General features: G+C 38.2%; 1 protein-coding gene across 12 annotated transcripts; it reads left to right on the forward strand.

The window, feature by feature from the left end:
• The first annotated feature begins 555 nt into the window (after positions 1-555).
• On the forward strand, positions 556-12,043 carry LOC103697104. 12 transcript variants are annotated; one of them, XR_005510218.1, is made up of 8 exons: positions 1,687-4,874; positions 5,100-5,162; positions 6,182-7,052; positions 7,244-8,544; positions 8,647-9,437; positions 9,521-9,573; positions 9,709-9,812; positions 11,723-12,043. XR_005510218.1 is itself a non-coding variant. In XM_039123035.1 (7 exons), the coding sequence occupies exons 3-7, from the start codon at positions 7,302-7,304 to the stop codon at positions 11,701-11,703; spliced, it is 354 nt and encodes a 117-aa protein (XP_038978963.1). In that variant the 5' UTR covers positions 1,698-5,162; positions 6,182-7,052; positions 7,244-7,301; the 3' UTR covers positions 11,704-12,043. The 12 variants fall into 12 exon arrangements, 3 of the variants coding, with proteins under 3 accessions (XP_038978963.1, XP_038978961.1, XP_038978962.1); XR_005510220.1 differs by having other exon boundaries at positions 1,696-5,162; positions 7,244-7,389; positions 7,901-8,544; XR_005510223.1 differs by having other exon boundaries at positions 1,700-5,162; positions 7,244-7,389; positions 8,466-8,544.
• Positions 12,044-12,550: the final 507 nt, after the last annotated feature.

Consider the following 12,550-nt stretch of genomic DNA (forward strand, 5'->3'; position numbering starts at 1 on the left):
ATGTATTAATATAGTATAGTATGTACTAGTATAGTATATATGGGTATAGTATAGTATAGTATAGCATATACCAATATATTATAGTATGGTATAGCATATACCGGTATACAATATACAGGTATAGCCTATATTGGTATACTATATACCGGTATACAATATACTGGTATAACCTATATCGGTATAGCATATACCGGTATACAATATATGGGTCTATACTAGTGTATGGATATATATATATATATGTATACCTACATGTATCCATGTACGTATATATATATATATCTACCTGAAACCTGAAATTCGAAACCCGAAACCCCAAATCCCAAAAACCCTAACCCTAAATTCTAAAACCCAAACCCTGAACCCTAAAACCCTAAACCCTAAACTCCTAAAATCTAAAACCCAAACCCTGAACCCTAAAACCCTAACCCGAAACCCGAAAACCAAAATTCAAAACCCTAAATCCGAAACCCTAAACCCTAAATCTGAAACCCTAATTCCTAAACCCTAACCCTTAAATCTTAAACCCTAAACTCCTAACCCCTTAACCCTAAACCCTAATCCCTAAATCCTAAATCCTAAAACCCTAAATACTAAACTCTAAACCCTAAATCCTATACCAAATAATGAAAGAATTCTACAGCTAGACATTCTGCAAAAATAAATCTAAACAGCAAAGCAAATTTAACAATCTAATATTGGACATCAAATAACTTGATGGAAAGTCTAGTCCAAATTTATTAGATTTGTCCTGATCTTAATCATCCCCAAAAAATCTCACCAAGGAATGATTAGTAAAGTACGAGGAAAAGAAATTGGAGCTAAATGAAGAAAATAGATTATTGTAGCAGAATCTGCAAAAAAAAAGGTGGATATTTCCAAGCCTTAAGCAGTATGGATTGCTGATCAATAAAAATCATTCAAAACTGTACCGTGTAAAAACTTGAAGAATGGCGGAGAGAAGTTCTGTACAATTTGTGGATAGACATGCAGCAACTGGTCCCTCACCAGATTGATCCAAAGGTCTAGTTGAATATATCTTAGTATTATTCTCTCACTATAAGTTCTAAAATAATGTCTCAGTAAGCAAAGAAAACTCGATTCCACATTTTCAGGCTTTAGAAAGTGCTGGAAAAGAGCAACCCAAGAATTTATTGAACAAGGCTCTTCATGTGAATCTAATCCTAGTGCTCAGAAGATACAGGGCTTTGCTAGCTCCAAGGATTGCACAAACTGTTATAGGAATGTATGGTCAGATTCTTTCTTGTGCCTATATTTTTGATATGTTTATATTTTAGGTGAAAATATTTTAGTCTTCTGCAGGACCCATAAGAACCGCGGGAAGAGAATGGGAGGGGGAGGGGTTATAGCAAGGATATTCCGTGCTCAGCTCATGATTTATTCACTTATGTCAACTCCTCTCTCTTGATTAGAACAATGTAACTAGACGAAATTTCAAGGTCAAAATCTCCATAATTATTGATTCAGTAAAACATTAAAATGAAGGAAAGATACAGGAGGGAAGAAAATGTCTAGGAGGGGTTATTATTTAATGAGAAGAATAAACTTTGAGAAAAATTACATGCTATTGCCTAGAAAAGATACAGGCCCTAGTAACTATATGTAGTTTACATATATATATATATAGATTGCCTATATATATATATATATAAAACACCCTCGAGGGACTGTGGTTATTATTATTTTTTTTGTGTGTGTCTGCATGGAGTGGGAGTGTGGTTGGGTTGTGGGGGAAGGTGTAGCAATTTAGCTCTAAAGACTAGATATGAAGGCTTTTGCACAAGGCCGATCCTATTCCAAGGTACTTGGCTCTTAATCCAATTTAGCTTCACAAACCTCCATGTTATGTGCTTATTGTCATGCTGCCTTTGACATCACCACAGTCAGAGAGCGCATTGATGAAAATCAGCAAAGACATAACATATAGAGGAGGTTATTGACTACTTCAGAAAGCACCAAGTTGGTCTGTGTTTTGTTTTCTTGTGTTCTTTATTAGAACATGTATATCTATGTAGCTCTTTCCCATGATCAACATAAAGAATGTGCCTACTGTGTTGGAGCTTGCATAGGACTTGCTCGTGTACAATTCAAAGAGGTATGGCATCAGGATATTCCTTTATGTTCTATTCGACTCGAGTTTGGTTGGGATCAACTCATGATGTATTAGAGTCGACTCTGTAATGTCCGGGCCCAATACAGACCGGGCCCAATACTTTTAGCGCCCAGTTGGAGAGTATTTGGGCCAGGTGGTTAGTGGGCCATACTGGCCCATGGAGAGCAGCCCATGGAGGGCTGCCATCTTCCGCCTAAGGGTTGAAAGGACAGGACCCTAGCTGGCTATCGGAGAGAAGGCCTTAACCATGCAAAACAGGAGTCTGCCGCCTCTTCACCCTCGGTTAAAGGAGCATTGAGCTAGCCTGAGGGGGGGCAGCTAGTGGCTCCCGGAGCAAGGGTGAAAGAGAGGATGCCACCTCTCCAAGGGGTCAAATCCTAATCCACACTATATAACCCTTAAGCTTGCTAACCCACTGTTACTATACCCTCTTAACCTCTAACCCTCTGGAATACTGCACCAGAGAGCCAGACCTTCGAGCTGGAGGCCAAAAGAACCCTGAAGTCCAAGGAGAGGGAGGAGGGATTTCGTGAAGGTGATACTGCCCGACTGCAACCGGCCAAAGCAAGGTAAAGGCCACTGTGAATAAGGTTTTAAGTAAGAAAAGGGGTGGAGAAACCCCTCTGTGGGGTGTTATCCTCTCTGTTTCAACAATGAAACAGAGGGGAGATCGGCACAGGGGAGAAGACCGGCACGAGGGGAGACGGGAGAAGGGCCACAGGCCGGACCCACAGGCCGTGGGCCGGCCTGAGAACGGCCCAGGCCCGACGTCCACCCGGGCCGAGCCCAACTGGACTCGGCCTGCGGGTGATAGGGCACCGCAGACCCGGCTGCAGCTACCCTAGGGCTCAGGGGTGGCCACGGGCCGCTGGGTCTGGCCGAGTCGGCAACAGACGCGGCCACAGGGCCGCCAGCCCCAGCCGAGCACCCACCTCTTCTCCGGTGAAGAGGTGGTGGTGCTATTTTTTTTAAAAAAGAAAAAGAGAAGAGGGGAAACGGAAGCAGAAGAACAAAAAAAAATTACCGGACCTTTGAGGCTTCATCCTCGGACTGCGGCCTTACCTTGCCGTGGTTGGAGCAGGTGAGGACCTTCCGGAGGAGATCCGGCCTCAACCCCACCTTCCGGCTCTCTTCTCCGGACGGAAGGGCCGGCCTTCCGCCCACCGCTGCCGCCCCGAGGGGAAGCTCCGCCTCGGTCGGTGGATCGGGAAGCCTCGTCTCCTCGGTCGCCTGCGAGAGGAAAGAGAGGAGCCGGAAGGCGGCAAGGAAAGAGGAAGGGGACCGGAGGAGGCTGGGGGTTTCGGCCGGAGTGGCGAGGGTTTCGGAGGAAACGAGAGAGAGGGAGAGACCGGAGGAGAGAGAAGGGAGCGGGAGACGAAGAGGCCGAAGCCTCTGGAAGAGCCGAGAAGACCCTTAAACGGGTCTGCCTAACGGGTCGGATCCGGGTTCGGGTCTGAAACCCGTTAGGCCCAAACAGCTTAAAATGGGTTTGGTAAACCCAATAAAAAACTGAACCGAGCCCAATTGAATGAAATGGGTTAAATTAAGCCCAAATGGCGTCGAGTCTGAACCTAATTGAGCCTAAATGAACCTAATGGAGCAAATTGGATTAAATTTGGACCCAATTGAGCTGGGTCTGAACCCCATTCATGCTATAGTAATTTCAGCGGGCCCAATTAATTTTAAATCAGACCCAGTTCAAGCCAAATTAAATTGACAGAAGGCCTAATTAGCTAGAAGAGGCTGGACTTAGTCATAAATCAGGCCCAACCCTCTTATTAAAAGCTCAATTAATCCATGTGGACCCAAATTGGCTTTAATTGAATCCCAAAGGTTTCAAATTGGATAAATTAAATTGGGCTAAGATCCTTGGTTGGGATCCAAGCAAGTCCATGGTGAGATGAACTAAATTCTATAACAAATAGAGGATAATGTGATTCTTATAATGTGGTTTTAGGAATCAAAGATTTGTCACCTGGACTTAAGAAATTGGATAACGAATTTCGGTAAGTAACCTGTCCTAATCCTATTATGGATCATGTCATGTTTATTAATATTTCCTAAGTATTATTCAGGTATATGCTTCATGTATGATATGTTATGAAAAGTAACTTGCCTTAATCTTTTATGGATCATGTTATGTTTATGCCTTCTTACATGAATTAACAAGTATAAATTATTTGTCCTCATCATGTTGAATATGAATCATGCAAGCATCATGTTTATTAAGATTTTTCGAGGTATTATTCATATACATACTTCATGTATGGCATATTATGAAAAGTAAGTAAAATGCCTGATTTCATAATTTATGGTTATGCATGCATCATGTTTATACTGATTTTAAAGTAATCATGCATGCAAATTATTTTAGTAAATTGCATCTTGCTATGTGTACTGCTTGCGAGAGGTACTATGGGCTCTTGATGCTATGGGCTGAATGAAACTGAGCCGGCCTTGCCAGTGGCCGAGAATGACTGAGTCGGCCCCGCCAGTGGCTGAGAAAAAACTGAGTTGGCCTCGCTAGTGACCGTTAATGAATTCGCCCTAGCATCCAAGAGGTACTATTAATGGGCTCAAAGATGCTACTGATCGAATGCAACTGAGCCAGCCTTGTCAGCGGCCGAGAATGACCGAGCCGGCCCCCACCAGTGGCTGATAAAAAACTGAGCTGGCCTCGCCAGTGGCCGATAACGACTTCGCAGTAGCATCCGAGAGTATGAACCACGGCATGCCGGGGGTACGGTTTTCATATGTATATTCCATGAAAATTCTTGTTGACATAAAATACTGATTTGTTTACTCAGCATAAATATTTTGTCATGATAAATTGTTAGATAATATACATGTCAGCTTCTCAAACCCTGTTTAAACATGTTTAGCATTTTAGTTGATCCGATAAGATTTTGCAGGATTACTTACTGAGCCGTGTAGCTTATACCCGTTTATTTACATTTTCTTTCAGATGCTCACCAGTGATCGTCATCCGACGTATTTTTCTTTTGCAACGAGGCTTCTTTATTTTTGGGTGAAACATACATACTTTTGTATACATAAACAGTATAGAAGTTCTGTATTTTGTATCAGCCTTAAAGGTTGTACTACAAATATTTTAATACATGAAAGTTTTGACTACTTTTGGCTATCTGTTACCCTTGTATGAGGCTTCGTACTATTGTGGGATATTTTCATTATTGTTTGCACTGATGAGCAAACGACGTGCCATGTCACATTTTCTATTGGTCATTGAAGTCAGGGCCTTAGGCCCCATTTGGGAGAGCTTTTGGAGACTTGCTGGCCCTCCAAAAGTACTTTTAGATAAAATAGATGTGTTTGGTAAACATTTTAGAAAACTATTTTAGCTTTTCCAGAAAGCTAAAAGCAACTTTTGGGGAGAAGCTTTATTTTGGAGCTTTCCGAAAAAATACTTTTAGGCCCGGTCAGAAAGTTGTTTCTTAACCAAAATATATGTGATAAAATAAAAATAATTACACAAAATGCTCCTTTAATAATTGTTTAACCAATTTTATTACCTAGCTAGAAAATTTGTTATATTATAGAAAATTAATTTACGCTAATAATTATAATATTTTATATCTTTATTATTGTATTATACTATAAATATAATATTATATTATATTATATCATCATACATTGATATGTTATGTTAAATAATTTAATATTATATTAAATTATTATGCTATAGTATACAATATTATATTACTATATTATAATAATATTATATTACATTACAATAATATTATACTATATTTTATATTTATGTAATTATACATATTATATTTTACTATATTCTGTTGTATAATACTATGCAATATTTTTTATGGTCATTTTGTCATACCAAAAGTACTTTCTCAGCTTTTTTACCAAACACATATTAAAGTGGCACAATACTTTAGAAATGCAGTTATCAAATAATAAACAGTTCTTTTATAAAAACTCTTTTTTAGAAAGTTCTACTTTTGAAGAATCTATTTTTAAAAGTTCTACTACCATAAGTTTCTCTAATTGAAGCTTTATTTGCTACAGGTTCAACTGCATCTCAAATTGGTATACTGTTTGCCATATTTACCTGAAACGTACTCTTGCTCGTATTTCGGGCATAAGACACATCCTGACCCGCATGCGCTCGCTCCATTCGCCTTCCGAAAGGCACCCCTTGGTGCAACCCCCCTCCTATAAATCCCCGTCCCCTCTTTGTCAAACCATTCTTCCTTCCAAAGCCCTCCCCTCCCCGTCTTCCCGCTTCTTCTCCTCCGCCTCCTTTCATTCGAAGCCATCCCTCTTTCCTTCGAACACTATAAATGAAACCCTAATTCCCCTCGCTTCCATTGCCCCCATCCTCCTAGAAGGAGAGCGGCCCCTTTGTCCAAACCCCCTCCTATAAATTTCTATCCCCTCCTTCTCAAAACCTTCTTCCTTCCAAAGCCCTCCCCATCTTCCCGCTGCTTCTCCTCCTCCGCGTCCGTTCTCTGGAAGCCATCCCTCCTTCCTTCAAACCCTATAAATGAAACCCTAACCCCCCTCGCTTCCATTGCCCTCATCCTCTTAGAAGGAGAGCATTTGATAGCTCTGTCACTGCGGGATCATGGCGGCCTCGAGAGACGTCCAAGAGATCATCTCCAAGATCTCCTCCGACAAGGCCATGGGCCGCGACGTGAGCTCTGCAATTGCTTGCCCAAACCCTCAACCTAATGGCTTCTTCTTGTGCTCCTTTTTTCTTTCCTTATCCTTTTCCGGGTTCTTGATTTATTCTTGATTGCAATTTTCTCATTCTTCGATGGTTTCCAAGAAGGGATCAAGCTGTTGAATAGCTGACTGGAGGACGAGAGATCGATCAGTTTCTGTAGGCTACTCGGTGAGAACACCATCAGGATCAAGCCCAATGAGATCCCTCATGGTGAGCTGAGGTTCTTGTGGTTTTTGATAACAATTGGATGTTTTCTTGGACTGAGTCTTGGGAAAGAAGGGTGTCTGATCTCCTTTTTATTGTTCCTGCAGCTGAGATTTTCTTGGTTGTAATCCACTGTTTCTTGAATGTGTCATGGGGAAGAAGGGTGCATAATCTTGCTTCTTTTTATTGTTTTGCAGCTGATACATGGCCTTTTCTCATTATATTGCTGACGAAGTGCATTGATTGGAGATCTCCATGAGCAAGAAACGTCCACAGAAAAAACTAATACTGGCAAAGACTCTTCACACTGCCATCCAATGTGCTGAGGATCAGGAGCTATCAGGTCAGTAAAAGATTGACGCGACATGTGTATATTTGTTATACTGGTCATGAAACTTCTTCCTTTGTTTGTTGCTGCTAATATTGTTTCCGGATCATGAGTTAGTTCCATAAATTACCTTTGTTCCCTCCTCTCACCACCACCACCCTCCTCTAATGCTATCTTGCATTTTTAGTTGTGTACTAGGAAAAGAATTATGGCAAAATATGTTCCAGCAGGTCAACTTTTATGTAATTGGATTGCTGTATGCATCTTCCAACTTAGTAATATGGATAATTCCATGATCAGGAGCCACTGTAGCTGACATATGTGGATTAATTGGAATAGAATTGTCAGTATATCATAGTACACGTACTTTTAGACCTACACAGGTTGCTTCTTCAGGACATAAGTCATTAGCTAGTCACTCGTTCTCTTCCAGTTTTAGTAGGAGATTCTATGCCTCTCAAAGCCAATGTACCATGTAGGCAGTTTTGAAAGGAAACTCCATTATAAAGGTTCTTATGATAAACAGTGATCGGTACCTGATGGTCACCACAACTACAATCTCCAAGAATTGCTGAATGACCACTATAACCACCATCTCAACGGACACCAGGCTATCAATGCTGAAATGATTGACAAAGGATCACTGGAACCACCACTATCCCACCTTAACCACCATGTCAGAAGACACAAGGGGATCATTAACCAATGAATTGACAAGTAACCGCCTCAATCTTGATCCCAACTGTTGTAGCGAGTGTCAAAATTTTCGTGTCAAGGTTTTGACTGAAAGTAAGCAGCAGGTAGTGATGTAGTTGCGATGAACCTTATGGTTCTTAATTTTCATGTCTTTAAACTACATCAAAATTTTGTTTGGTTTGGACCGAATGTAAGCAGTAGACAGTGATGTACTTTGATGGACCTTAATTTTTCAGATTTGCAGGACCTTAATTTTTTACTGTAGCAATTTTCTTTTGTCTAGATTTTCATGTCTTTAAAATCAAAATTTTGTAGGAAAAAAACTCCTATTTTCTGTTGTTAAACATCTATTTAATCATGTATGGGATGTTATAAAAGATGCTCCTAGCTTTCAGTCAGAATACAGCAGCATCCTACGCCATCTTCTAACTGTTGAAGATTACCGCTATCAAATGAGGAGGCCAGTTTATTGCAGTGAGTTTGTCTTTTAAATTCATTCTCATGTGTCTCTCAGATTGATACGTTCTGTATGCCATTTACGTGATGCTACTAGTGTGTTTATTTTTCTGCAAGCAGGTCTAGTAGATCTAGTCATAAATTACGTAGGACTGTCCATCGACATGAAATCTAATAGTCATTCTAGCTCCAAAGAGGAAGCCTTCCGCTATATCTTGTCTCTTCATGCCCTCCTGGAAAACCCATTAGGTGATTTTCCGGATAACATCTGGGAGGATCCTGTTAAGGGGTTTATTGAAATATTTTCACAGATTAGGTAAGCATTGTGTGATTGGTTTATGAGGCATGCATACGATCTTGTTACATTCAGAAGCTGCATCATTTATGAAGAATTAAGAGGAGATGGCTTTCAAGAGTTGTATTTATTGTTTCCGTGCTTCCTTATGAGTAAGGTACTGTAGCTTTTTGAAGGATGAGAAAAAGGATTGCAAATTTATATAATGCCTTTCATTTGTGGAACTTTGCTAGGGATGAGGGTAAGTTCTCACACAAGCTAATGGAATGCATTAATACCTATTTGCTAAATGATGGCCCAAATCTTGGATATCAAGCCATGGAAATTCATTGTGCTGTACAACAGTATATGTTTCGTTATTGGCTTCCTAGTAACTCGTGATCGAGGGTTAAAGGTTCCTGCATGGATAAGCTCTTTTGTTTTTGGTCTAACTATAATGAGATATTCCTCTATTCATGAATATTTTTTCATTGTAGAACTCATTCATTCTTTATGCAACGGTACAACTAAAGTTCATCAGGACTATGTCAGAACGAAGTGTGCTTATGGAACAACTTCTTGATGTTATTTTCAAGGAATTAGACCAAAGCACTAATACTGGTACTGGTTTCCTGTGGTGAGTCTTAATTTCTTCTTGATGGATGATCTTGAAACCTTTTCGGCTGTATATGTATTTGCTGATATTGCATTGATATCTAGGAGTGATATGTCTAGAGATGATAAGGTTGGAACTCTGGGAAGCACTCAACAAGGTTTGATGTTGCTTGCTGCTACAGTTTTTTTTAATCAGATCTTGACTTCAAATGTGTAGTGTGCGCAGTTCTTCTGAATTTGTTGGTCAATCATATTAGTGAATTTGCTCATGCTAAAGAGTTATTATTATTCAGGCTTGTAAAAACACTACAAAGACATCATATCATGAGAAGTGGCTGAAAATGGAGAATCCTGATGCTTGCATTAAGGATGGAATCATGAAAGGCTCATGGCTTTGGTGAGAAACTAATGTCACATCTTATATAGCTTTTTTACTGAAAATCATTACTTCATATATAATGATATTTTAAGTTTTGTGTTATTGTGAGTGCCATGAAAAATTAAAAGGTTTCCTTATTTTATAGTATGATTAGTCATTAAGATGCCAACATTGCTCATCCACGATTGTCGATATATTGGATGCTGCAAGGATCTAAACTTAAATGTATTTATTTTGCAGATTGTAGGATATGAATGTAAATTTGGATCCAACAACACTAAAAATTCCTACATCAAATATTGAATCAAATCCACCAATTATATTTATTTTTCCATGTAAAATATGAAGCAAATATTATGCAAACTTTATTTAATTGATACAGTACTTGATTGGAATTCTATTAGTACTATATGTTAGAATACGTAAGATTTATGTTAGTTGTTTCAATATGAACCATTTGATTGGAGCCTAATATTATGTGTGGGCTCTTATAAGAAAGTGAGAAGAGATATGGGACTTGGATGCTGAAAATTGTTCTTCATAAGTATTATATCAAATTTCTCTTTAATTTAATAGGCGATCATTATTTCAATTATTGCTTCAATATGACAACAAACACATAAAGAATCACAGTTGATATATTATCAAATGAAAACAAATAAAAGCAAAACTATGACAACAAAGAATATCATTAGCTTTTTGATTAAGATAAAAAGAGTGGAAAATATAATGTAAACATAATTTTAAGGTCTCAGAATTAGTAATCTAAGTAGATTTTTTGCATATTAGTAAATGGAAATGTGCATAAAAGATTTAGGTAAAAAATGACTGGGTAATAGGATACTAATATTATTGAGAATTAATTTTTTTTTTAAAGATTCTGGCAAAAGCCAAGAAACAAAGTGGTTCTTGTATTGCAGTTTGCGTAACCCTCTGTATAAAGTTCTTGTGTGCTCCCTGAGATTGTATTGAATGTGGAGCTGGATTCACTTTTTGGCCACCCTTTCATGGTCACATCCTGATTTTGTTCTTAAAAAAAAGGTCACGCTGGATTAGGATTCAGACTAGATGTAGATCATCACCTGATCTGACTCATTGCCAGTTGTATCTGTTCAATTTTGTGTTCAAATAACATTCAAATGGAATTTCATTCTATTGTCTTGTTGATGACAACAAAAAAATGTGGAGCATAGCAAGAAGTTATTTAAATGGGTTTTTTGCATGAATACCCTCCTAAATATCGGATTTTGCATGCATACCCTTCCAAAATTGATATTTGCATGTATACCCTCATAAAACACTTGTTTTGCCATTCTATCCTTTTTTACTTTTGTTTTTGCATATGTACCCATGCTATCTAACGACATTAAAAAAATAACGGTTTCAAATTAAAATGACTAAAATACCTTTAATGGGTAGACATGCAAATAGATCGCAATTCCTATAGCAGAAAAAGAAGACAGAGACAATAGCGTAATTATTTTTAATTATTATAGATTTGATTTTTCTTTAACACCGTTAGAACAACTGTTATATTACGGGCATTTGTACAATAACAGAGTTTTACGAGGGGATACATACAAATATTAATTTTGAAAAGGTATTCATGCAAAATTCGATATTTAGAAGTATATCCATGCAAAAAAACCCTATTTAAATTAATATGTATTTATGCTATATAATTGTGACACTGATTCTTTTTGAATTCTATAAAGAGTCCCTTATTAAAATTGTAACTTATGGCACAAAACTCTGATTTCTTGTCCTCTGAAAGTAGAACAAATTAGAACAAAAACAGAAGGGAGAAGTATTGAACTTGATATTGAAATACTTGTAAGTTGTGTTGTTGTGGGACTGGGTTGTGTGCTGGTTCAAGATATTGTTTGTCTGCTTTTTTAGTGTTGATTGAAGTTTCCGGTGGCTTGAAGCATAGGGTCTGGGGGAGGAGCAAAGGAAGGACAAAAGAAGAGCGATGACAGTTGGGCAGGATGGTGCTGTGTCTCAAGAGTTGACTTCTGGTTTAGGGGGCTTGTCACCTGGGTCAATGGTTAAGAGCTGAGAGAGCATCTAGAGTTGGGTCTTTGCTTATGTGCATGCAATATTATGTACGTATAGATAAGCTTCTTCTCTCAGCCATCTGCATATAATGGTTAAATTATTTCAGTTGCTAGATTTCGATATGAAGGTTGTAGATTTATCTTTATGAGAAATATTAACATTTGAGAAGTGAATAAACATTTCAACTGCAATATTCATATCAAATGACTCAGATGGATTTTCACCATAAAAAATATTTAATAAGTACATTCAAACAATACATAGTTCTTATTAAATATCAACCGATTTAAAATTTATAAAAAATGTATCTTTTGATATTAGGCTGTATGGTCCAAATATATGCTATTTTGGCAATTCAAGCTTCGCTTGTTTTCTAAGCGAGTCTTATTGAGTTATTAATTCAAATAAAAACTGGTCACAAAAGGCTTGCATAATTAGGAAGCCTAGATATGGTGTTAGTTGGACCTTATCATATGTCTAGGTATATAAAGGTGTACGTGACTTAAAATATATACATGGTTTGTGCACTTTGGGGCATTTGCCATATAACCTGATTCTATGTGATAGAAATTGTATGAAGTATAAATTATGTGCCTATTGTTTTTTCAAGCTCTTTCTTTCTTGTATCTGTTATAACTGCTCTTGCATTTTTTTATTCATTTTGGGTTGTTAAATAGTTGACTTAGTCAATAAAGTAA

This window comes from Phoenix dactylifera, unplaced genomic scaffold, assembly GCF_009389715.1.
Source record: "Phoenix dactylifera cultivar Barhee BC4 unplaced genomic scaffold, palm_55x_up_171113_PBpolish2nd_filt_p 001973F, whole genome shotgun sequence".
NCBI classification, from domain to species: domain Eukaryota; kingdom Viridiplantae; phylum Streptophyta; class Magnoliopsida; order Arecales; family Arecaceae; genus Phoenix; species Phoenix dactylifera.